The following is a 25,723-nucleotide window of genomic DNA, read 5'->3' as shown; positions in this document are numbered from 1 at the left end:
AGGAAGCGACCTGATGGTGTGCCAAACCTCCTCCTCGGTGACCATCTGCTCAAGTTCATGGAGGTTCAAAGGACATCTATGAAAGGCTTCCAGATTCAGGGCTAAAGCTCTGGGAGGAACCATTCCAAGCAGTGAATTATAAAAATCCCAAATAGCCTCCTTTTTCTCCTTTTGATCAACGATTAATCTGTTTTGAACCTGGAGTTTTCCAATAAAATTCTTATTTTTCCTATATCTGGCGTGCTGGTGAAAGTATTCAGTGTTGGCATCACCTTCTTTCATCCACAGCAGCCTACTCCTCAAACGAGCTATGGTTGTCTCCAGGGAAACCAAAGCCAAAGAATGATGTTTTAATCGTTGCCTTAGCCACTCTTCTTGTGGGGGGAGAGATCTAGATCTCTTGCAATTTCCAGCTTATGAAGAATTTCTTTAGCCATCAACACCTGTCTTTTTATGTTGCCCACCTTTTTCTGACTCCAAGAATGCAGATGTTTGGACAGCCTCTTTAGTTTCCCAGCAAAACACTACTGAGGGCAGCAACCCTCCAAAGGTTGCAGCCAAGGCTGCTGCACTTCATCCATAAAACCCTCTATTCTTGTCCAAAAACTCTCAAAATGAAACCTTCTTTTTCCTTGTACGAGTTCATGCAAACCAAGTAAAAGGGGGCAGTGATCAGAAATCATGGAAGCTGAGCTTTGTAGGACAGAGTTGGGGTATAAGGTTTCCCAAACTGCAGTATGGAACACCCTGTCTAAACGGACCAGGGTGGGGGAAGATCTCTCATTGGACCATGTGTATTTCCTTCCAAGCAATGGCAGCTCCTTCAGATTTAGCTCGTTTACCAGACGTCTAAATCTTCCCATCATAGCTCTGTTTAGGTTGCCATTGTTTTTATCTTCAGCTTTATAAATAAGGTTGAAATCCCCCTAATCATCCACGGGCCATTGCACAAATTACGAATCAGTTGCAATTCCTGCAGGAATAGAATCTTGAGGTTATCCAATTGGGGGCCATAAACTCCAGTGAGCCACTAGGGAGTGCCATCGCTATGCTGGAACTGAGCTGAGACTGAAAAGGTGTCAATTCTATATTGAATAACCTTGCACGAAGTACTTTTCCAGGCCAATAAAATTCCCCCCTAGTGCCAACTGCCGGGAGCGTTACAAATTCATCAAAACAACTCCCAGGAGAGACGTAACCATGAAACGAGAGATAGAACTCTTCTTTGTTTCTTGTAAACATACCACGTCAGGACAAGTACTATTGACCATAGCACGAACTACATCCCTTCTGACTTTTCTATTCAAACCTCTAACATTCCAAAAAAGAATTTTTGATGGATCCATAGGAAACAAGGGCAACAAGAACTACATAACCATGGGTGATGGCTTACATTATATCCTCTGGACCTAGGTCAGCAGGCAACACCTGGACATCCTGAAGATGGATATCGACAGGCACTGACCATCCGAACAAAGCAGCCAAGGCTTTAATATGGGATTCAGACAGGGGGGAGTTGAACAGCCTGCCATATTTTTCAAGAGCTTCATCGCTGAATGCCTCATCCGCATCAACAATATCCATTGTTCTTAGTAAGTCAATTTGGATCTGCCTGGTTGCATCATTTGGGGTCCTCCGCTTTGCCAATCTGCTACTTCGGCGAGGGATAAAATCAGGCGGTAACTGTTTATTTCTCCTTCTGAGAGGCACCGGCGGGGGGAGTAGACCATCCTTCTTCTTTGTCACCATGGCAACGAAATCACAAATCGGGGTTGTGTCTTTAACATGTTCGCCTCGATATACATGCTGACAAAAAAGTTAAGGCCCATATTGGCTCATATACCTATATATATAGTCATCAGGGGACTGTATAATTATTATGAAATCTCCTGGTACGTATTATATGTAACATTGTATCAAAGAGCCAATTAGATCCGGCTTATTAGCCACTAATCCTGGTTCCTAGTCGGGAGTCGGCTGCCGCCGTCGCGGTTCGTCATCGGGAACCACCGCGGTTCGTCAGTCGTCGTCGCGGTTCGTCGGCCGCTGTCATGTTTCCTCGTCAGGAGTTCGTCGACCATCGTTGCGGCTCCTCGTCCTCGCGGTTCGTCAGCCGTCGTTGCGGCTCCTCGTCCGGTTCGTCGGCCACCGTCGCGTTTCCTCGTCAGGAGTTCATCGGTCGCGGTTGTGGCTCCTCGTCCTCCTCTCTGCGCCACCGCCGTCGCGGTTCGTGGGATTTCGTCGGACGTCGTTGCGGCTTGTCCTCTTCTCTGCGCCAAGCGCCTCGGCCGCGCACTGCTCCGCTAGATCCCGTGCCCCAGCCATCGTCCAAACGACGCGCCCTCCTCCGCCTGATCCCACGCCTCGGCCATCGTCTAGACGACGCGCCCTGCTCCGCCTGATCCCACGCCCCGGCCATCGTCCAGACGAGGTTTTCCTCATCCTCGGTCAAGGTCCATCCCTCTGCTCCTGTCTGCATCAAGCTGCTCCTCTGGTCCTCTGGTCAGTTTTGGTTGGAACAATCTTCAGTGCTAGTATACCATGTCACACACTACTACAATTATTATCAATATCACTTTGGATAGTCAAAATTACTGTGAATAGTACTTCTGTGTAGAAACTGCTTTGCGAGGTCATGGTCTTGCTTTTCATTTGATTGATGATCCACGTGTGCCTACTGCAAATAACAGTAATGCTTCTGAAATCAAGACTTGGACAATTAATGATGGAAAAGTGATGGCTGCTATTGTTAACAGTATCAAGCCATCCATGATTATGAGTCTTTATTTATTCAAGACTGCAAAAGCTATGTGGTTTTATTTACAGAAGCGTTATGTTCAAGATAGTGGTGCTCTTCTTCATACTCTTATGCAGAAAATACATTTAATAGAGCAGCATGATCTGTCCATTGATGAGTATTATTCAGCTTTTGATCGTCTGATGGGTCCTTTGATGTCTATGGTTCCTTCATGCACTGCTGATGAGTGCACTGCCCATAAGTTATTGAAAAAGTCTTCACATATAGATTTATTATGGGTCTCAGGACAGATTTTGAGGCTATTCGTACCAAGCTGCTTCATAGATCTACAAGTCTGACCATGACAGAGGCTTTATATGATTTGCTTGCTGAGGAGACTCACCTCTCATCTATGTATGTACCTCATACTCCTTTGTCCCATAATGTGTTAGCAGCTTCTCACAAGTATGATGGAAAAGGTGGCTACTTTGAGCCTACGCATCGGTCTGATCAATGTTTTCTTAAGTATCCAGAGAAGTTAGCTGAGTTTCGTTCTCGCCGTACTAATCAAGGGCGTGGGCCATCCAAGGGTTCAGTGTAGTGTCAGTTGCTGCTATCTCTGGTAATGCTACGTTTTGAAGCCAATGTGGATCAGCAGACCTTCCACTACCTTCACATCATCGCATCACCTCGATATACATGCTGACGAAAAAAATTGAAACACTGGGCAAGATGGAAGTAACAGTCTTACAGATCACATCAAGCCCAATACTACTGCCGCAGAAAGGGTAAACATGCAGGAGGCCCAACCAGTACATGACACAGGGCAGAAAAACACAGAACAAAAGTCATACGCACAGAAATGGTTGTCAGGTTCTGCTCTAATCTACCACCTTTATCTTCCAGAAGCTCAACCGTGACCTGAAACAACAGAAAAAGAAGGAATGTTAGTACTCACCATCAAAGCCCAGGATAACCAGCGTGTGGTTAGATTAAGCAATAAGCAACAAATCGTCAAGCCTTAAAATAATAAGTATTTGGACTAAATTAATCCTCACCCATGTAATTTCTACTAGTTGGGCTTTCGGTACTAGAACAAGCATAAGCATCCAAGGGTCTCCGAGCTCTCAACTATGTAACTTCTTGTCAAAGCTAATGAGCAAATCATGTTGCTACTTATGAAGAATGCTTGGCTTATACTACCTCCATCCTTTTTTATTTGACGCTAAATAGTGTAAAATTAAACTACAAAACGTCAAATAAAAAAATGGAGGGAGTATGATTCATTCAAACGGCAGTAGGAAGAAACGTTCATTCATTTCACATAAATATTGGACAGTAGTATGTACAACGGGCAGAGGAACCAATAAAAAAAAGGTAGCAAAGCATAGCTACTGTATACCTCACATCTACAGGTGTTTCAGCATCACAGAGGACCATAGCGATTCCAATTTAATAACCATACAATTTCCAGTTTAAGTGTAAATGGTAATGGATGTTGCCATATCAAACTGCATGCTGCCAAAAGCGGCAAAGATGTCTCGTCAGCCCTGTTAGACTCCTATTTAGAGTTAACCTAGGGCTCTCTTGTATTTACCTGTTTAGCCCCAATAAAATGGGCTTGGCCCACCTAACTGCCCTATATAATATACACTCAACCCTGGATTAGCGTTAGGGTTTCCCACATGGTATAGAGCTAGGTTTCCCGTTTTCTCTCTTCTCCCTCCCTCCCAACCCGGTCACCGGCCACCCACGGCCTGCCATGTCCCCAAAACGCATCGTCGCCGGTGTTCCCTGCGTCGCCGTCCCCGCCACGCCATGGTGCTAGAGCACGCACTGCCCCGCTGCCGGACTGCGCCACCCCTGCCGCTCCCTAGAGCACGCACGCCCGCGCCGCTGGACCGCGTCGCCCCCTGTGCCGTCGTCCCGCCACCACTCCTGCCATGAAGCCGTCGCGTCCATGTCTTCCTCTCCGGCGCACCCCAACTCCGCTGATCTCGCCGTCGGGACTAGGGCTGCCTCGCCGGCCTCGAGCCCCTCCCCGACGTCTCCCTTCCAGCGCCAAACCTTACAGCCGCAAAGAGCCCCGACGCCCTCTCCTCCGTGTCGTCCAGCCTCATCCCCAACATCGTTGTCGCTGCACCTGTCCTCTCCGGCACGGCCGCGGCCACGAGCCCTCTTCCTGGTGCGCATGACTACACCACGCAACACGCTCGGCGCATGCCCTCCGGCTTCCTCCTTGCTCTGTCACCTCCCTGCCACCACCTCCACTACCGACTGAAGACTTTTCTGCTCTAGTTGCGGCCCTTGCCACCATCCAGGCTGTTGTGGCCGCCTCGCAAGAACGTGAGCGTGCTGTGTCTCTTGCTTGGGAGCATGAGCACACCGTGGGTGCCGCCTTGACCTCTCAAATGGCCACCACTCAGCGCCTCCTCCTCGACCGTAGTGCAGCCCCCTAGCCCCGAGGCTCCTCACGCCTCCGGGCTCGACGTCGACACCATCGCCGCCCTTCACTCTCAGACCCCCGATGTCCACAACATCCGGTCTGGTGTCCGTCATGTTGGATACGCCGTCCCCACAATACCCCCGCTGGCACAATCAGGTGCTCCTCACGCTCCGGTGGTTCGCCCTCGTTGACCACGTTCTCGGTGACGTAGCCACCCCGTTGTCCCCATCATGGCACTAGATGGACAATGTTCTCCTCTCATGGATTACTGGCACCCTCACCACTCGCCAGGCTTGGGTTGCCCTCGAGGACGAGTTCCTCGACAACCGGGAGGCTCGGGAGCTCCACCTCGACGCGTTGTTCCACCTGTTCTCCTAGAGGGGCCTCTCCGTCAGCGAGTACTGCCGTCGGATGAAGGGCATGGTGCCATGGAGAACTCTCTCCATGATCTCAGTGAGCCCATCGTCAACCGCACCCTAGTGCTGAACCTTCTGTGTGGCCTTAGCCCCCGCTATAGCAGCTTGAAGGCACTCATCGAGCGAACTGTGCCATTCCCCACCTTCCACAACGTCCGCAATGAGCTTGTCCTCGAGGAGCTCACCTTGGAGACTTAGTCCCCTGCCTCCACCATAGCCCTCTACGGTGTGCCATCTGGTGGTCGGGCGCCCTCCGGAGGCAAGGCCCCTCACCCTCTGTCGACAGGGGCCCCCGCACGCCCTCCCTCCGGTGGTTAAGGAGATGGGTAGCAGTGTTCAGGGCTTCTGCGAAGTAGCTGGTAGGAAGAGATGCCTGAAAAGGGAGGCAGGAGATCATTTTAGTGGTGGTGCGAATGATCCGTTCGGCCTGAAAATTCTAAGGAGAAGTGTAAGGGCACGAGAGAATGGCAGGGCCCTGCGCGCCCTCCCACAATCCCCAATAACCAGCAAGCACATCGTGCACAAATAATGTGAAATCAGGGTAGCGTCAGTATGGATACCACAATTCTTCCACACTTGATGTAAATAGTCTGTTATTCCTAGATCATTTATATAACTGCAGTTAGCATAGATACGGTAAATGTAGCCAATCACAAGTTGATGATTAAAGCAATGCTTTGATTATATGTAAATCCAATATGAGCAGAAATATTAGGAATCACCTAGCTTAAAACTCATTACACTGTTGTTTTTGGTTCCCTCCGGTAACAAACATTGATGCATTTTTTTAATATACAGATAAAAAATGTCTATATTAACAGAAAACACAAACAAGAATAAGTTCCATATCTAGTAAATTAAAACAGAAAAGGTTTGAATAAAAAATAGCAGTTCAATTCTTTTCTTTTTAATATAATTATGTGCACCTCTCGTGCGCATTTGAGAAAAAAAAAAGATGATGAATAGAAAGCCTTTCCTTAGTAAAGATAGTTCAAAAGCCCACTTACTTGTTTACCATCTTAAATATTGTAGTGTTGATCAAGAATTAAGTTATGGATGGTTCCCCTTGCCTTTCAGCTTAAGCTCTAGCTCTAACTCCTTATGTCTCAGCTCAAGTTCCAAGCGTTTGTTCTCAATCACCATATGTTCATTCTCCAGTGCCATTCTTTCTATCTCCCTGTCCTTCTTCTTCCTGAACCGCTCCCACTTGTGACGTTGCTTTGTGAGTTCCAGTTCCTTTGCTTCAATCTGCAAGCGACGTTTCTGAATCTCTATGGCTTGTGAAGCCAAGTCCTGTTGCAACAAAACCATGTTGGTTGCATCTGTGAAAGCCTTGTTGATGTCCACTGTTACATCATGGGGATCAGACCTCTCACTGCCTTCATGAGAGTTTGATGTGACCAAAGCCACATCTCTGTGGCGCTTCCTTTTGGTGGTTGAGGGCTCCCTCATGCGTGTATGCACAGGATATTGCTCTTCATCATTCTCCCCATAATCAGAATCCGCACTTCGATCGTCTTCATCAGCATCTCCACTTGCTCTCCGAAGATCATGCTCCTCTTTACATCTAAGGGCAAGCAGTAGTGAATGCTGAAGTGCATGATCTTCAGGCAAATTTGCACGGTTGTTGTTGTGGTAGGAACACATCTCCTCATAAAATAAGTGCTTTGAGCTAAGTATCTTTTTTGCATTGTCTTTCATCTTATCAGAAAGATGATTCATGCTATCAAGAAGTGCTGGATTAGCCACAACATTGCAAGCAGTGCCCATGCCAAGGATGTCTATCAGCCTTTTGTATCTCTTGTTAAGGTCATTGAACTTGTCCTCGCACTGTTGCGGTGACACATGGCAACCTCTCTCTCCCATAACCTTCGATATCGCCTTCCATTTGCCCTTCTTCTGCGTTATTGCAATGTTCCTCCTGCCACCACCAGAATCAGCACCATGATCATCTCCAGTGTAAGACACTGCTGTAATCAAAAGTTTTACCATTGAATCTGTCCACTTCATCCGATGCCATGCAGAGCCCTTCTTGCCTTTTCCACTTGGGGTATCAGTAGCATCTTCAGCCATATCATGTTCTTCACCATCACTCATGCAGTTCTTTTGGTGATGACTATGGTATTGGTGGTGGTGGTGGTCATCACTCTTTCCATGTTCTTTGAACTGAAACCCAGGAAAGTCATCAGGTTCTGTAGCCCTGGTCATAGACATTGTGAAAGTCCCCGGCATCTGGGAGCTGCTGAAGATCTGTTTTCCTGAGTTTGGGGCATGTTTTGCCATAGAGTCGCCATGTAAGTCTAAACTATCATAGGGAGCCCCTTGCAACATGTTTCCAGGGGGTAGGTCGTTGCCTTCCATTTGCTCAAATGGATCACCCAGACAATTAAATTATTGTTAATACCATATAAGGATGCAGGAGGTTCCACAAAACTTCACATCAATATCAGGGTGTCACCTGGATTCCTGGAAAAGTAATTTGGGATGAAATTTTAAAATCCATTCCGTGCATATTCACTTTTTTATGTGTGAAACCACAGCACGGCCAGAGCTCAATTTTTTAGCAGGATCACCTAAGATCAAAGGAAAACATGAAATTTGATGACACAATTCTGTACCATATTTCTCTAGAGATAATTTTGCAGAGTGGTATACGAGTGAGACCATTCAGCTCAGCAAATCTTCCTGATTGCATTGATGATATCATAATTTGTAACCAAATGAGTGGCAGCATGTAAAGGAAACATTGCAGGGAGTCAGAAACTGGATCGAGTAAAGTAATGAGAGCTGTAATTGAAGTTGCGGGGAGCCATTTTACCTAGGTCATTGATTTTTTTTCCTAAATTAGTGAGGCGGCATTTTTTTCTCAAACACGCAGGAGGACTGCATATTATTTCATTAATAGATAGACAAAACAGTCCGAATACATGCTGATTCCACGGCTTTGGTTAGTTTTCTTGTACATCTGCCCCCATTAAAGTAGATAGAAACAGCATAGCCCAGCTAATGTCCTAGGAGAGAGCTCAGTACAGCCCTTTAAATTAGATAGAAACAGCATAGCCCAACTGATGTCCCAGAGGTGACATGGCTCGTTCGACTCATGCAACATCGTCAGCTCCGACAGTGACATGACATCAAACACACACTGATTCCAATGTTTCAAGATCGTCCAAGCAATGATGATGACTATGTGTTTAGTCCCTTCCTTGCTGCCTTGGGCACCCTCCTCATGCTTCATCACCACCATGCTTGGAATTTATCATCGTCATGTGATGGCGCAGGGACATTAAGTCCCAGACGATGAAGCACAGCAAACCACGCTAGGCGTGAAAACACACAAGATATCAAGACATGGTCAATAGTAGCTAGTGTTATCATTGACTTATATAAGAGAACAACTTGTTCACCTAGTCGTCAAAGATGCCATTTTGATATAGAAGTGAGTGACTAACTTCAGTATCTAAAAAACTCCATACAATTAGTGTGGTGATACCTAATTAGTAGCTAGTGGTAACATAGTATTTTCGTGCTTCAGCAATGGGTTGGCCGCCTAAATGGGTAACCAATCAAGGCAACGACTGCTATGCAAGCAGTGGTTCTGTGCAAGCGTGCAAGCAAACTATCTGATCCATTAGATTACGATCCAACCATAGATACAACCATGATTTGTTAGGAGCTTTTTTATAAAGATTATTGAGCTGGTGGTGGAAGGGTTTAAGTGTTAAATGTGACTTACGGTTGGATCACGATCTAATGGATCAGATGATTTGCTTGCACGCTTGCACAGAAGGACTATTTGCATAGCAGTCGTTGCCATCAATCTAAAGGTGAACATACACCCAAAACATGGATTCTTATCTGTATCTAATAATGATTTTAGGATAACACTGATGTAGCGAGCATCATCATATTCACATTACGATAAGAAGGTATGCTCATTCCAATAAACAGGGCAAAATTGCAGAGCTAATATCCTGATGCCACCAGGGAACCATTTCTTCGCCTAGCCCCAATAGATCCCATACCGGTATCATAATAAGCCCGGTATAATTGAGACTTCGCGGAGCTTGAATCAAAGGTTTAGAATGAACCGCATCAACTATCTATTACCCCCGACCCCTACTATCGACGAGAACGAATCTGCGCGGCTGCGCCGATGACGGCAGTCCTACAATCAGGCAGCCTACGAGCGGAGCAAGAACCACCCACTACCAGGAACAGCACATTGGCCTCACCGCAATCGCAATAGCGGCAGAAAAAGAAACGACGGCAGCTAGACACAACAGCACTCAGTACAGCACCATGTCCCAGAAAGAAAGCGGGTGGACATGCTCACCGTCGGGGCACGGCGCGCACGGCCAGCGAGGAGAAGAGTCCCGCGGCACCGCTGCCACTCGCATGCCACCAGCCGCGCACCTCTCCTTGGGTTCCTCCTTCCCTAGGCAATGGGCACACTAGGGCCTAGTGACTAGGCAAGGCTGTTCTCTTCTTGGGGTTGGCAGCCAGAGCTGAGGAGGACGGAGGACGACTAGGAAAAACCATTAAACTAGACGGAAAAGCTGGAGCACGAACTGAAAGCACCGCGCCGCGCGTGTCCGTCCGGCCGCTCTCTCTGACATGCTGGGCAAGAAACGTGGAACCCGCGTGTCACGCACGGCGGCGGGCAGAAACTGTGGGCGGGTGCGCTGCGCTGTGCCCGTGTGGCGCCCTGGCCCTGGCGCGTGGGTTATTTTAACGTGGGCCCTCTACAGGGATGAAAAACGGTCGGAAACGGTATTTATTTGATAATCAGTTTTTTAGTTGTTTTTCTTTAATTGCGAATAAATAGGATATATAATCTATAATACAAATTTGTATTCTTGTTTTTAACATCTAGCTTGTAAAGATTCATAAAAGGTAAACATCAAACTCATCATATATTTTCTTAAATAATAGATATAAACTTTGGTATGGATTCGGAAACAATTTCGGTAAATTTTTTAACCTTTTATGTTGTAGGGAGCAAATAATATATAAAAAAATTTATGTAATATTTTATTCATATTTATACTAATGTGCTAGATAACATAAAAAAAGATCAACATCAAATTTTATACATATCTATTTTAAAATATTAAATTTATTCTATCAGTTCGGATTACCACTTTCATTCCTAGCCCCTTGTGACCCCTAAAATCACTAACTCGCTCTCACTTGGAGCTCACTAGTCTGACTATTATTGTTTGGCCTAGAATGAAATTATAGACCCACTAGAGCTGACATCAGTGTTGCGCCTTCTAGGAGTCTGTATTTGGGAAAGTATGTTGCGCCATTTTTTCGATAGTATTTAAGAGCGAATCCAGATGCGTCTTAAATATGAGTCAAACAAAATTAACACATATAATAACTCAGTATATAGAGAGAAATATCACAAACTTTATTACATAACGAAAATATCTTACAAAATAACTGATAATAAATAAATTAAACTAAGATAAATATCTCCTTGGCGCCAACAGGTGACTAGGAGACGATATCTACATTTCATCGAGCTCGTCATAGTAGTCCTCCTCCAGTGGTTTAGGGTTTAGGGTTTCCGAGTTTGTGACTCATGGATTAACTCACACTAAAGGGAAAACATAGATCAACTCACACTAGCTTTTCTAATTATTTAGCCAAGGGCATCTCATTCCACCTTTATGGTAGTGTTGGGACCATGCTTCGTCGCCGAATGTCCTGTAGAAAGAAACAACTTCGGCTGAAGCTGCTTGTACGCGATGCCGAAGGTGCCACTTCGTGAAGCTTCGGAATTACAAACCGACTTAAAGATAGAATGACTTTTTAGTCCATAAGAGTCCGAGTCATTGTTGTAAATTTTTACGAGGGGTATGATTGTAATTCCTCACGGGTCGTGTCCTGTGCCTATAAATAGTGAACAGTATTCTTTTACTGTTCACGCATTCCTGTAATTGCAAACGCTTCACTCGGGAATTATTATTTGTCAAGGCAGAGGTATAAATGTTCATAAAACATTATGTTCAAGCATCTTAAATTCGTATGATAAGATATGTGAATAATGTCACTTATTTCCGATATATTCATCTTTAATGTTTCACATTGTATATTACTTTGTATTATCTTTGTAATTTTAATTACGAAGGTATAACCTTCGTAATATTCTGCTCATGGTCTTCGTCCGAAGTTCATTAAATCCTTAGGGAAATAATGCTTCAGCGGACGAAGGGCATTAATATTTGACATTTTATGTTGCCTTGTTCTTAATTCATAGCATTTGAGAGCAAGTCCCCAACAGGTAGCACTGTTTTTCCAGGTGGTTCTCTATGTTCCAGTTAACACAATAATCTTATCATGAAAGTAAATAATCCTACAATAATAATAAAGTATGATCTTAATTCATATCGTATTACTTCCCAAAAATCAGGTAGAGCATAGCCAAACTACCCAATAATTCATTTGCATGCAAGGTGTAGGGTAAACAAAACTAGGGTGACCTATTAGGTCCCATCAAATTAACCCGAGCATGCCACAGTGATTAACAGGAACATTATTAGGTAAAGAGGAGTGATCGAGGGCACAACTTGCCTTCAATGAGCTCCTACTCAGAATCTTCAACCTGCTGTACTCTGGGCTCCTCGGTCACTTGCTCGTCTATTCGCAATAATACAAACAAACAATTTGCATAGGAGAAATTAACATCACACCAAACATGAGGATGAATTGCATATTAATGTTCTACTCGTCGATACAAGATCGTAGGTTCAAGATCCACTAACATCGAAGTTATGGTTATAAAGATATGATATTCTGAAGTTCTAGATGATTAAATAATGAAGATATATATATTCTATGTTAATTAATATAATTGATGTCAGAAAAGACATAACTAACTTTGTTTAACTTTAATCCAAGTCACTACTTGATTAGAAATCATATTTGAGTTAAATTATAATAATATATAAATTAACCTAGAATAGAGGAGTTAATCTACTGAATATATATGGAACATTTTCTAACTATAAACATATGTGTGCTGGTATAGATTATGTTGTTAGTGCGTAGGAAATATTTTTATGAAGTTAACGCAACTGGAAAGGGGGAACGAAGTTAAAACGAGAAAGTTATGGATTTTCTAAGCATTTATGAATTGTTTTTATAGTAGAAATGATTTTTCAGAATGAATTTATGAAACACATTAGTCTCTGGACAGCGGGCATTAATACAAAGACCTGAGGGTCGGTTTCGTAAAAATGGACTCAACCGCAATGACTTTACTACTTAGACTGGACGGTGGGTTGTTTTATAAATAGCATAAGGGCTCTCATGCAAAAGATGGTGACTGAAAGGGGTATGGGTTCACATCAACCGCCTGATCTAGAATCAAGGGATTAGATTAGATGGGGGTCATCCCGAAGTGGTAAGCTATCACAACCGTTGATAAAAAAATCCAGCAGTCGGAGCTAACTAACACGAAGAGGTATTCGTGATTTCAATCTGGACCGACCCTATCGGATCTGACGATCGTGGACGCATCACCCATGCTCGCGCACCTGACCATGGCGGTGCCTAAGCCTCCGCGGCGACGATCTTCACCGGAGAAGGTAATCTAGGGATCCAGGGCCCTAATCCCATGGTGGTTCGATGTATCACAATGTCGAGACTCTAGCGAAGCTATCCAGAGCCTTATTATTGAGAGTAGAAGCATGGTATGGTCCCTACCACGCGCGTTAGTGGCACCTCGGTGGCGCAATGACTATGGCGAGCAATTCACACGACTAGAATGTTCATCAATCTACAAATACCAATGCTAAGCGTCATATGAGGATAGGCAAGGGCTAGGGCCGAGTCTCACCAGGGGTGGTGCGGCCGTCGGGACGAATCGTGGCATGGCGGGTCCGCGGTGGATAATTGCCCCGATGAGCAATTCACGGCCGGGGGACAACTCTGGCCATGGGTGATCCCTGTACTGGCTTCGATGACACCCCGACGAGGTTCTCCACGCGTGGCCACGAGGCTGACCTAACGACGAGTCGGTAATGCTTGCGGTGGCACCTACCCTTCTCCCAAAGCGAGTGGCGGTGGTTTTGTCGCTGTTGGGGTGTAGTGCGCATGGCCAAGGGGACTCACCACACTTATAGATGTGGGGAGTCGGTTGGCAAGGCCAGCTGGGGTTAGTAGATCACGGTGGTGGCCATTGCGACTGCAGGGTTGGCGGCGATCCGTTGAGAAGATCTACAGGGCTGTGCTGAGCGGCTGACGGAGAGGGCCCACTGGTCGGCTATGATATCCTGGCCCCTGGGATGGTGATATCCTGGCCCAAGGCTTAACAGAATTAATAGAGTATGCATACCGAAAAGGTGCATCTTCTTTTACGGAAGCCTATCTCGAAGGAACCTCCAAATTAAGTGTGATTGGCTTAGAGCAATTTAGGATGGGTGACCGACCGAGAAGTTTTCTCATGTGCGCATGAGTGAGGACAAAGTGTGCACAAAAGATCCATGTTGGTCTGTGGGGACGATATATTATCCTAGAGAGCTGCTAGGAATAAGTACCGCCGGTCCGGGATTGGACGGGGTGTTACAAGTGGTATTAGAGCCAACCCTCAAGGTTTCACGGGCGTGTGTGGGCTAGAGGGTTCAGGTATATGGCGCATGGTGCATGTGGGCCTGGAGTGGTCACATGGCATGGCATATGATGACACTAGACACACAGACGTGGCTAAGAGGGGAGGTTCCTAGATTGGGGTTGACCGACGAGGTCGTCAGTCTTCTAAGGGGGTGGATTGTGATATCCTGGCCCCTGGGATGGTGATATCCTGGCCATAGGCTTAATAGCATTAATTGAGTATACATACCAACAAGGTGCATCTTCTTTTTCGGAAGCCTATCTCGAAGGAACCTCCAAGTTAAGCGTGCTTGGCTTAGAGCAATTTGGGATGGGTGACCGACCGGGATGTTTTCTCGGGTGCGCATGAGTGAGGACAAAGTGCGCACAAAAGACCTGTGTTGGTCTATGAGGACGATATATTATCCTAGAGAACTGCCAGGAGTGAGTACCGCCGGTCCGGGATTGGACGGGGTGTTACATCGGCACATCCTAACGTGCGCGCTGAGCCACCGACATGCGGGGCTGGGTGTGGACACCGGGTGCCGTTGGGCTGCTGTGCATGCACGAGGTATGCTGGGCCAAGGTAGTTTGGGCCCAAATATGTAGTTCTCCTTTCCTTTTTCTTCTTTTCATCATTTGGGAGCATTATCACCATCCTTCACAACCTCAAAGATTAGAGCCAAATGACACCGACGATTGTGATTGGAAAAATTGCGGCATTTGAGATGTCGTGGAAAATGGGTCAACAAGAGGAGCCAACTTCTTCTAAGTTATATGCTTTTGCATGTGATGGACACAAGAAGATGAAAGGCAAGAAGAAGGCTCCAAGCTCAAGTGAAGAAGAGGAAGAAGAAGAAGATGATGATGATGAAAGAGATCAACCCTCAACATCATCCTTCGAGGATGAAGAAACAGTTCGACGCGACAAAAAGGTAATGGGGATGATTCACAAGATTAATCTAATGGATGTGCCCCTACAGGTTGAGGATCTTCTCTTTAACATTGACATGAAAAAGCAAAGAAAGAGAGTATGTTTTGCATGCGGGGAGAAGGGCCAATTCAGAGACAAATGTCCAAATATGGTCGAACCAACAAAGAGGGGGGCAAAGGCAAGGCACTCACAAGTGTCAAGACTTGGGATGATTCTTCAAGTGAACATGATCCTCCAAGGAATTGCAGCCACCGGTCTTCATCACGCTCTTCATGGTTACCTCACAAATGCCTTATGGCAAGAGGTAAAATAAGTATTACATCCTGTCACACCCGGTTTTGGAAGGTAAACCAAATGCGAACCATGTACGTGCCAGGATCAGAACTCACGTACACATCGATTACATAGTTGGACATCATCACACAATGCTCAAATTAAATAACGAAAGGGTACTTAATTACATCAAGATGTCTAAGACATCCACAGAGTGTAATACATATCCATAGGGTTGAACAATATTATCAAAGTGCGGAGTAACGAAACATAAAAGATAAGCCTACATAGGCAGCTGACTGGGGGTTTGCCACTAAAGTAAACTTGAACTCGTCGTAGTCCTGGAACTCCTCAAAGTCCTCCATGTTGCCAACATCTCCTCCTGAGCATTGAGTACAGTGGGGACAACTTGGGGTGGGGTGGTTTGTAAAGCAAGGGTGAGTACACATCAACGTACTCAGCAAATGTCCTGTTTGGCTAAAGTGGACTAGCTATATGTGGAGTTAAGGTTAAGTAGTTGCTTTTAGTTGGTCAAGTTTTATTACTATAAGTAGAGCCAAATTTTAGTAATAACCCAGTTATTACCCCGAGGCACTCCCTCCAAGAGGAAATACCATAGATCAGATTTATAATCATCATTGCTATTCATCATCATGAAAGTAATCAAAGTTCTTCTAATCGAAGAGGATCCCAAGGCTGCTCTTAACCGTGAGCACGACTGATATATCAGTTTCTAAAACTCTGTAGAGGTTGCACAGTTTACCCACAAGCCGTGATTCCCATTCTGCCCGGGGTTCTAGCCTCCCCATTGATCACTACCAAGGTGACCTAGCAGGGTCTCACTACGTAGCCTTTACAAAGATTTCTCAGAGGTCATAGTCGCCCGTTAGGTTTCTCCAGTTTGATAAACACAGTACATCTCCCCAAAGGAAGGGTGACTGACAAAACCAAATCAAAGAACCTCTGCAACCAGCCTTGGCAGAGCAAGTACTGTGCTCGGACCCCATTGACGGCCCTACGGCGAAGCCAACTACTCCTCTGTTTACTCTAATTAATCAGCTAAGGGCATCCGATTCCACCCTCATGGTTGCACTGTTATCCCGGGTTGTCACTCCCCAAACGGGTCCTTACGGAGAGGTACTCAGGAAACAGCCTGAGCCCCCTAAAGTAATCACAAGAACCTCATCGGGATAACAACATCGTATCATAAAAGATCACATCATGTTCATTGATTAAGTTAAAGCAATAGCATAAGCTAACCATGATTAACCCAAAAAGGTAAACAAGGGTAAGGTAAATACAGACTAGTCAATTCTTAAGTTTCAATAATGTAATGTGAGACAATGAATTATAAAGTAAAGTAGGACATGATAGGTCTAAGGCACTTGCCTTCACCAGGTTGTTGCTCAGAGGGATCTTCAGCAACACACTCAGGAATCACGAGCTGCTCGTCTAAATAAAGCGATCATACATTCAATACATTTGGAAGGTAAAAATGAACATCACATCACACATGTACAAACATTGGCACACAACTCAAAAAATGTACAGGGGAATGAGATCAAGTTATAAAATGGACTAATCCTAATTGGGGGGATTGATTACTCTCTAAGTGTCTGGAACATAGTTCAAAAAGGTTAAGTAGTAATTAAACAGGAAAAGATTAAATTATAAGATGAACTACTCTTATTTAGGAATTTGATTATCCTTTAAGTGTTTTCCATAATTACATACCTAATTCTATTTATGTCATTAAGATCTAACGGTTAAACCAACAATGAATCCATGTAATGCATAACACTAATCTCCCAAGTTTAAATATACTTTAACTCCTAGGATTCTCCTTTTATTTATTTCATTAAATAAATAAATTAACATATACATTAATCCTATATTCTAAGTGTAAAAACATAAAGTATACAGATTACAATTGGTCATATTTTATTTGAATAGAGAATAATTTTATGAACATTTTGCAATTTGAACCACTAAATTTGGAGTTCATATGAAAAAGATATGAAATAAACAAGTTTTAAAGTTTGAAATATGAATTAGGGCTAAATCTATGATTAAATAAAAGTCCAGGGGGCTATTCAAAAGAAACCAGGGACCTATGCGCTAAGATAGAGGATGGCGGGTCGATTTCCTAAAACCAGGGGGGCTCTTAAGCAAAACTCACACGCGAAGGGGTGCGGGGTAATCTCGGCCATCGGATCAAAGATCAGCGGCCAAGATTAGATCGCGCGGGCGTGGGCGCGAGGACGTGGCTAACAAGCGGGGCCAGGGCATCAGCGGGCTAGGGCGAGCTGACCAGCCGGGCCCAGAGGCAGAGACGCGGGGGAAGGGGAGAGAGAGAGGGGCGGTCAGATCTAGATCGGAGGGCTGGGATTAGAATCGCTCGGGTTAGCTCTAAACTGTCCGATCTCGAACGTACGACCGGGATCTAACGTCCAGGGGCGGGCATGGGCGTGGTGGCGCCGCTCGGCCACGCGGCGAGAGCTCGCCGGAGACGAGAAGGCTGGCCAAGGCGGGGCATTAGAGGCTCGGGTTTTAGATCGGGCACATTCAAGACGATCTGGCGGACTCGGCCATGGGCATCGCGCCAGCGCGGGAGCACTAGAGGGTGCTGCACACGGCGAGGCGGCTAACGGCTGCGTGGGGCAACTCCGGCGAACAATCGCGCGCTAAACAAGGCAGCAACGACCAAATTAAGGGCACGGGCAGGTTGCTCACCTCGAGCAGAAGCGCTGGAGTTGCGAAGGAACGACAGAGGCGCAAGGGATCGACAGGGCGACGGTGGTGGAGCTCCGACTGCACAGGAGGAACTCCGGTGAGCGTGGACCGGGCAGACCAAAGGGATTAGGGGCGAACCGAAGGGTGTTTCAGGTGGCGGGGGATAGTGCAGAGCTTACTGGGGCAACAGACACAGCGGGGAGTTCCACGGCGACCGTAGAACAGGCGGCGGGCGTTGGTAGGCGGTGGCGGGGCTCTAGTCGCGCGCGCAGAGCGAGAGAGAGGGCGAGGGGGTTTGGCAGAGTGCGCAAATTGGAGAGGGGAGGTGGGCGAGCAGGGCGCGGGGCTCAAAAGAGGCACGGGGGCGCGGACGTGGCTGGAGAACACGCGCACGTGGGCGCGTCCACGGCGGGGGATCGTGGGCGAGAGGTTAGGGATGAGCTGATAGGTGCGAACGGCGGGACAGAGAGAGAGGGAGCGGGCGCGCGCGAGGGAAACAGCGCCGACAGGTCGGTCCCACCGAGCAGCGAGAGAGAGAGGGGGGGAGTGAGCGCGCTCAGGTTTGCGCCGACAGGCGGGCCCCGCCTGTCAGGCACCGGGGGCGGGCGGGCGCGGGGCCTGGGCTAAGTGGGCGCGGGGGCTGGGCTAAGTGGGCGCGGGGGCTGGGCTAAGTTTGGGCAGAATTTGGTTTTCCTTTTTACAGGGATTTTCTAATTGCTTTTCTATTTATTTTCTCTAGGGTTTTCAATTCGAATTCAAATCAAGTTTCAAATTCAAGCCAAATCAAATATATGCAACAATTCAAAGAATATTTAGGCTCAATATGATGCAACATTCCATGACTCATATGTTTTGGGTAAAATAAAATAAATAATCCTTCACTAATACAACTAACTCTAATTAAAAGAAAAGGAGAGGGAGAAAACTAAAGAGAGAGAAACTAGAGTGAGATATAGAAGAATAACGTCTGAATTTGGATGATCATAAGAAAGAAATTTTATACCCCCAAATTCAGGGTGTTACAGACCTATCCCCCTTAAAAGAATCTCGCCCTCGAGATTCAGGGCTGGCTAGCAAAGAGTTCAGGGTACTTGGCTCTCAGATCATCTTCTCTTTCCCAGGTTGCTTCTTCTTCTGAGTGATGGCCCCATTTGACTTTGCACATTCTGATGTTGTTCCTCCGAGTGACCCGATCTGCTGTCTCTAGAATTTGCGTTGGCTTCTCAATGTACGTCGGATCTTCCTGGACTTCAAGGTCTTCCGTTGGCAACTGCTCTTCTAGTATTCGCAAGCATTTCTTCAACTAAGACACGTGAAACACATCATGCACTGCGGACAGGTTCTCTGGTAAGCTGAGTTGATAAGCCACCTCTCCACGTCTTGCCTGAATCTGATACGGTCCGACATAGCGAGGGGCTAGCTTGCCCTTGACTCCAAACCTCTTGGTTCCTCTGATTGGTGACACTTTCAAGTAGACATAGTCTCCCACTTCAAAACTGAGTTCCCTTCTCCTGGTGTCAGCATAGCTTCGCTGTCTGGACTACGCTGCCTTCAGATTTTCCTAGACCATCCTGATATTCTCTTCGGCTTCAAGCAAAATCTCTAGACCGAATACTGCCTTTCGCCGGGTTGGTCCCAATTCAATGGAGTTCTGCAATTTCTCCCATAAAGCGCTTCAAATGGTGACATCTTCAGACTGGCCTGATAGCTGTTGTTGTAGGAGAATTCTGCATATGGTAGCCTCTTGTCCCATCCTAACTTCTCTTGCAAAGCACAAGCTCTCAACATATCTTCAAGAATCTGGTTGGTTCTCTCAGTCTGACCATCTGTCTGCGGGTGGTAAGCTGAACTGAATTTCAAGTGAGTACCCAAAGCTTCATGTAGCTGCTACCAAAAGTGAGAGGTAAACTGGGTGCCTCTATCCGATATTATCTTCTTTGGAATACCATGCAAGCACACAATTTGAGACATGTATAACTCTGCCAACACTGCGTTATTATAGGTGGTCTTGACTGGTATGAAATGGGCCGCCTTTGTTAAACGATCCACTACTACCTAGATGGAGTCATAACCAGCTCGAGTGCAGGGCAGACCAACTATAAAGTCCATCCCAATCTCATCCCATTTCTAATGCAGAATCTGCAACGGCTGCAACAAACCTGCAGGTCTCTGATGTTCTGCCTTGATCCTCTGACAACTGTCGCATCTGGCCACATACTCTGCTATCTCTTTTCATACCATACCACCAGAATCTCTTCTTCAGGTCTTGGTACATTTTCTCGCTACTAGGGTGTATAGAATATGCTGTCTCATGAGCCTCCTTGAGAATCAGTTCCCGGATCGAGGTGATGTTGGGAACACACAACCTATCCTTGAACCATACCACTCCTTCTGCATCTTCACGGAAATCTGGACCTTTCCCATCTATGATTAGCTGCCGGATCTCATTGATCTTCTCATCATCCTTCTAACCTTTTCTGATGTCTTGCTCCAGAGTGGGTTCCAGCTCAATTGTCACTCCTTGAGTGTTGTTCACAAATCCGAGACTTAGCCTGTCAAATTCCTTTGCTAGCTCAAACAGCATCGGGTGAGCGGCCAACATATTGACTTGACTCTTCCTGCTAAGAGCATCTGCAACCACATTTGCTTTGCCTGGGTGATAATGAATCTCCAGCTCATAGTCATTGATCAATTCTAGCCATCTTCGCTGCCTCATGTTTAACTCTGGCTGAATGAATATGTATTTGAGACTCTTGTGGTCCGTGTAGATATCACACTTCTGCCCATAAAGGTAATGTCTCCAGGTCTTCAGTGCATGAGCCACTGCTGCTATCTCCAGATCATGAGTGGGGTAGTTCTTCTCATGAACTTTCAATTGTCGGGATGAGTATGCCACTACTCTCCCTTCCTGCATCAACACACATCCCAGTCTGGTGTACGAAGCATCACAATATATTGAGAATGGCTTGTGAACATCTGGCAGAACCAACACCGGTGTTGTTGTCAACTTCTGCTTCAACATCTCAAATGATTCTTGGCACGCTTGGGTCCACTTGAACTCAACCTTCTTTGCTAGCAAGGCTGTCATTGGCCTAGCAATCTTGGAGAAACCTTCAATAAAACGCTGATAATAACCGACCATTCCAATAAAACTCTTGATTCCTCGGACATCTTTTGGTGCTTTCCAGTCCAAGATAGCTGTTACCTTCTTCGAATCTACAGCCAATCCCTCTCGGTTTATAATGTGACCCAAGAACAGGACTTCACTAATCCAGAACTTGCACTTGCTAAGCTTGGCATACAACTGGCAATCTCGTAGCCTCTGAAGTACCTTCCTCAAATGTTCCTCATGCTCTTGCTCATTCTGGGAATATACAAGAATATCATCAATGAACACCACTACGAACTTGTCGAGGTAGTCCATGAACACACTGTTCATCAGGTACATGAAGTAAGCTGGCGCGTTCGTCAATCCGAATGACACAACCATGAACTCATATAATCCGTACTTGGTGATGAATGTTGTCTTTGGTATATCTGTGGGTCAGATTCTAAGCTGATGGTAGCCTGACCTCAGATCTATCTTTGAGAACACACTGGCTCCTCTCAACTGATCAAATAGGTCTTCAATTCGAGGCAAGGGGTACTTATTCTTGACAGTGACTTCATTCAAGGCTCTGTAATCAATGCACATCCTCTTCGTGCCATCCTTCTTCTCCACAAATAATACTGGGGCTACCCAAGCTGAGGTACTTGGTCTAATGTAGCCTTTCTCCAACAACTCATCGATTTGCTTCTTGAGTTCTACCAACTCTGGTCCAGACACTCGATAGTCTCTCTTGGAAATAGGGGCGGTGCTTGGGATAAGCTCTATGGGAAATTCAACTTTCCTTTCAGGTGGCATGCCTGGTAACTCTTCAGGGAATACATGAGGGAATTCTGACACAATCCTAATTGCTTCAATCGGATTGGACTCCTTGTCATTTACTGATAAATGGTGATAGGCTCCTTCTTCTAGTTCAGATAAGTATAGCTTGGTTACTACTTCCTTTCCAGATGGGAACACCAACTTGACTGTCCTCTTGTCACAACTGATAGTGGCTTGATTTCTATGTAGCCAATTCATCCCTAGGATGACATCTAACCCTTGAGTTCCCATTACTACTAGGCTAGCGAGGAAGTCTATCCCCCTTATTTCAATCCTTAGATTCTATCGGACTGAACTTTTCCCCCAACTGAATTAACTCTTAAAGGTGGGATCATTGGTTCTATAGGGATGTTATGTGATTCTACCCAAGATGTAGAAACAAAAGAATGTGTGGCACCAGTATCTAATAATACTTTTGCTGGGTAGGATTTGACTGGAAGCATACCTACTGCCACGTCCTGAGCATCCTGGATTGCTTCGGCCTCCAGGTGATTCACCTTTCCACGGATGTAGGCCTGACCACGGACTCCTGGTGCTTGTTGTGGTGCTCCTTGTCTTGCTGGGGCATTGACTGCTGGCGGCTGCTGGGCTGCTTTCTTGGGACAGTTCTTTGCCCAGTGATTTTGCTCTCCATAGTAGAAGCATGCACGACCTCCTACTTGTGCTGGGGCTGCTTGGCCATTCTGGTTGGTTGCTGGGGCAGGAAGACGAGATGCCTGGTTGTTCTGACGTTGGTACTGATTTCCTCCCAGCTGAGTGTTCTGACGGTACTGCTGCTGCTGCTGCTGCTGCTGAGGAAGCTGCCTCTAGTACTGGTGTTGGTGCTTACGCTGATGCTGGTGACCTTGCTTGAATTGTTGTGGCGAGTTGCCTGAGTAGCGGGGACGGCTGCTACTCCCGGCCTGAGGTCCACCTATCTTGCGCTTCCTATCCTCCATCTCCCGACGCTTCCTTTCAGTCATGATTGCCCTATCAATCAAATGTTGGAAGGTAGGGAAAGTGTGGTTCGTGAGCTGGTAATGGAGGGGATCAACCAATCCTCTCAAAAAGTGGTACGACCTCTTGGCATCTGTGTTGACGTCTTCTGGGGCATAACGTGATAGCTGCAAAAACTTATCCCTGTACTCACTGACGGACAGGGGACCTTGCTTTAGGGCGAGAAACTCCTCCTTCCTCACTATCATCAGTCCTTCGGGCACATGGTAGAGACAGAAGTTGTCCTTGAACTCCTCCCAAGTAATGGCTTTAGGGTTGGCATGAGTGGCGAGGTAAGACTCCCACCAAGACTGTGCTGCTCCCCTCAGCTGTCGGGGACCATACAACACCTTCTCACGATCGTTGCACTGGGCAGTGTGCAACTCACGCTCCACAGTACGCAGCCAATCTTCTGCGTCCATGGGATCAGCAGAGTGGGCAAAGACAGGGGGATGGCCCCTCATGAACTCTGCCCGCTTGGTTCTGGGCACTTGTGGCATTTGAACTTGCACTGGAGGCTATGGTGGGAGTGGCTGTTGCTGCACTTGCTGCATCGTTGCTAAGGTCTGACCAATTGCCTGAACTGCCTGAGTTTGCATCATGAACATCTGCTTAACTATCATCAGGGTGGCGGTGGCAACTGTTGCTGATGATCTGCATCCTCCTGGGGTGCCTGCTGTTCTGGCTGGGCACACCTTGCACCTCTACACATGTTCTCAGACGTATGTAGAAACCATACACATATCAGATCTGACTCTGCAACCTTTCAGCATAAGAAAAGATATACGAAAATCTTCATAGCACTGAACAATTGATCATCTTCACTAACAACTTCTCAGATAAAGAGGAAAGTGGAAATAAATGGATTACCCAACGAAATAACTGACTTTATTAATAACTACACCAAGTTGCAGAGGATACCCACACCTTAGTAACAATCATTACAAAGATCCAACTTCATTACATGTTCATCATGACAAGCATCCAGCAAAAGATAAACAAACTAACTCTAACTAAGACTTACTAGACTAAGACGCTGAATTAAGCATTATTACAGACTCCAACTCCATCAATCTATGGATCTAAATCTATCCGGGTCCTACAGGCTGGGGTACCATAGTTGAAGCGACCACGGGGCGGTGAACGGTAAGGGTGCTGAATCCCTACAGGGGCAGGAGAACCACCATCAAGATAGTGGCGTGCCGCGCATTCAGCACGCAATTCCGCAACCTCCACCCGAACCTTGCCCAACTCATCAAGGGTGTGGTCTAACTCTATGTTGAGCACGGCGGCCAGATTGACCATGCTGCTCAGCCTGGGATTGCCCACACCAACTGGCGAGACAATCACACCTCCAGCACTGCCGGTCGAACGGCGAGGGAAGTACTTCAGGTCAAGACCATCAGCTACCCCGTTGAACAACGAGCAATACTGAGAAAGTGCTCGTCGTGCTGCATCCTGCATGGCTGCCTCGGCAATATCCCTCTCAGTAATAGAATAGTGCTATGAGAAGGCCTCTGCACCCCGGAGATCATCGTCCGGACGACGCACCAAGCAAGTAGCCGCCCACTAGTCTGGGTATAACCCGCGATGATGCTGGTAGACTACACAACGGTACTCGATAGACCAAGTGAGTCGGTCGAAGGCCCGACGCAACAGGGTATCGAGAGTGTCGTGGAAGTGACACCCGCGAGCAGCGTCATGAGTGATGGGTCTAGCGATCCACCCCTCCGGCTCCGGCTCCTCTGAGCGCTCCGTGTCGTGGCTTGAACTGCCACCGACGTCGTCGTCGTCTCCGTCTCCGTTAGGGTCTCCTCCAGAAGCCGGGATGCCCTGAGGTGGTGCAGGGGGCATCTCTAGCAGAGGTGCAGGGGAAGGCGGCCTCTCAGACTCCACCTCCCGCTGAGGCGAGGGGGAAGAGTCTTGCTGCTCCTGCTCCTGCTCCTGCTCCTGGCGTCGGCGCTCGATGCAGTCTCTCCAGGTGACTGGACTGACCTGACACCGTGTGACGCAGTGGACGCTCCGCCAGGCGAGAAGGCAAAAAGGGGATCACAGACTTACGTGCAATGCACCTGATACGGGCCATCTACAAAAGACATCGTAAGCACAAGAGTAAGAGTAGAACTATGAGACCAGAAAGTAAACAGAAAGAAAAGTGAGACAAAAGTTTTGAGATAAGTAAATAACATAGAGTTGGTCAAGATAACCAACTTTTGAAAAGATACTAAGGTCAAGGTAAGAGTAGGGGTCTATAGTCCTTAGGGCGACCATTCTAGTCTAGGTTAGCGGTCCTACAGTCAGCAAGGCTTTGATACCACTTATGTCACACCCGGTTTTGGAAGGTAAACCAAATGCGAACCATGTACATGCCAGGATCAGAACTCACGTACACAGCGATTACATAGTTGGACATCATCACACAATGCTCGAATTAAATAACGGAAGGGTACTTAATTACATCAAGATGTCTGAGACATCCACAGAGTCTAATACATATCCATAGGGTTCAACAATATTATCAAAGTGCGGAGTAACGAAACATAGAAGATAAACCTACACAGGCAGCTGACTGGGGGTTTGCCACTAAAGTAAACTTGAACTCGTCGTAGTCCTGGAACTCCTCAAAGTCCTCCATGGTGCCAACATCTCCTCCTAAGCACTGAGTACAGTGGGGACAACC

At 46.5% G+C, this 25,723-nt stretch overlaps 1 protein-coding gene across 8 annotated transcripts; it reads right to left on the bottom strand.

The window, feature by feature from the left end:
* Window positions 1-3,385: 3,385 nt before the first annotated feature.
* LOC100383956 (uncharacterized) lies at window positions 3,386-10,260 on the bottom strand. 8 transcript variants are annotated; one of them, XR_002268644.3, is made up of 7 exons: window positions 9,936-10,182; window positions 8,218-8,284; window positions 8,058-8,065; window positions 6,607-7,953; window positions 6,160-6,198; window positions 5,785-5,972; window positions 3,415-3,658 (listed from the first exon to the last, which is right to left on the bottom strand). XR_002268644.3 is itself a non-coding variant. In XM_020551705.3 (5 exons), exons 1-4 carry the CDS (start codon window positions 9,997-9,999, stop codon window positions 6,650-6,652), a joined length of 1,443 nt encoding a protein of 480 aa, XP_020407294.1. In that variant the 5' UTR covers window positions 10,000-10,182; the 3' UTR covers window positions 3,415-3,658; window positions 6,607-6,649. The 8 variants fall into 8 exon arrangements, 4 of the variants coding, with proteins under 4 accessions (NP_001353781.1, XP_020407294.1, XP_008677662.1 ...); XR_002268643.3 differs by lacking the exon at window positions 6,160-6,198; XM_020551705.3 differs by lacking the exons at window positions 5,785-5,972; window positions 6,160-6,198.
* Between the last annotated feature and the right edge of the window lie 15,463 nt (window positions 10,261-25,723).

The sequence above is a fragment of the Zea mays genome, chromosome 4 (genome assembly GCF_902167145.1).
Source record: "Zea mays cultivar B73 chromosome 4, Zm-B73-REFERENCE-NAM-5.0, whole genome shotgun sequence".
Classification (NCBI taxonomy): Eukaryota; Viridiplantae; Streptophyta; class Magnoliopsida; order Poales; family Poaceae; genus Zea; species Zea mays.
This window is presented reverse-complemented; position numbering and strand designations above follow the sequence as displayed.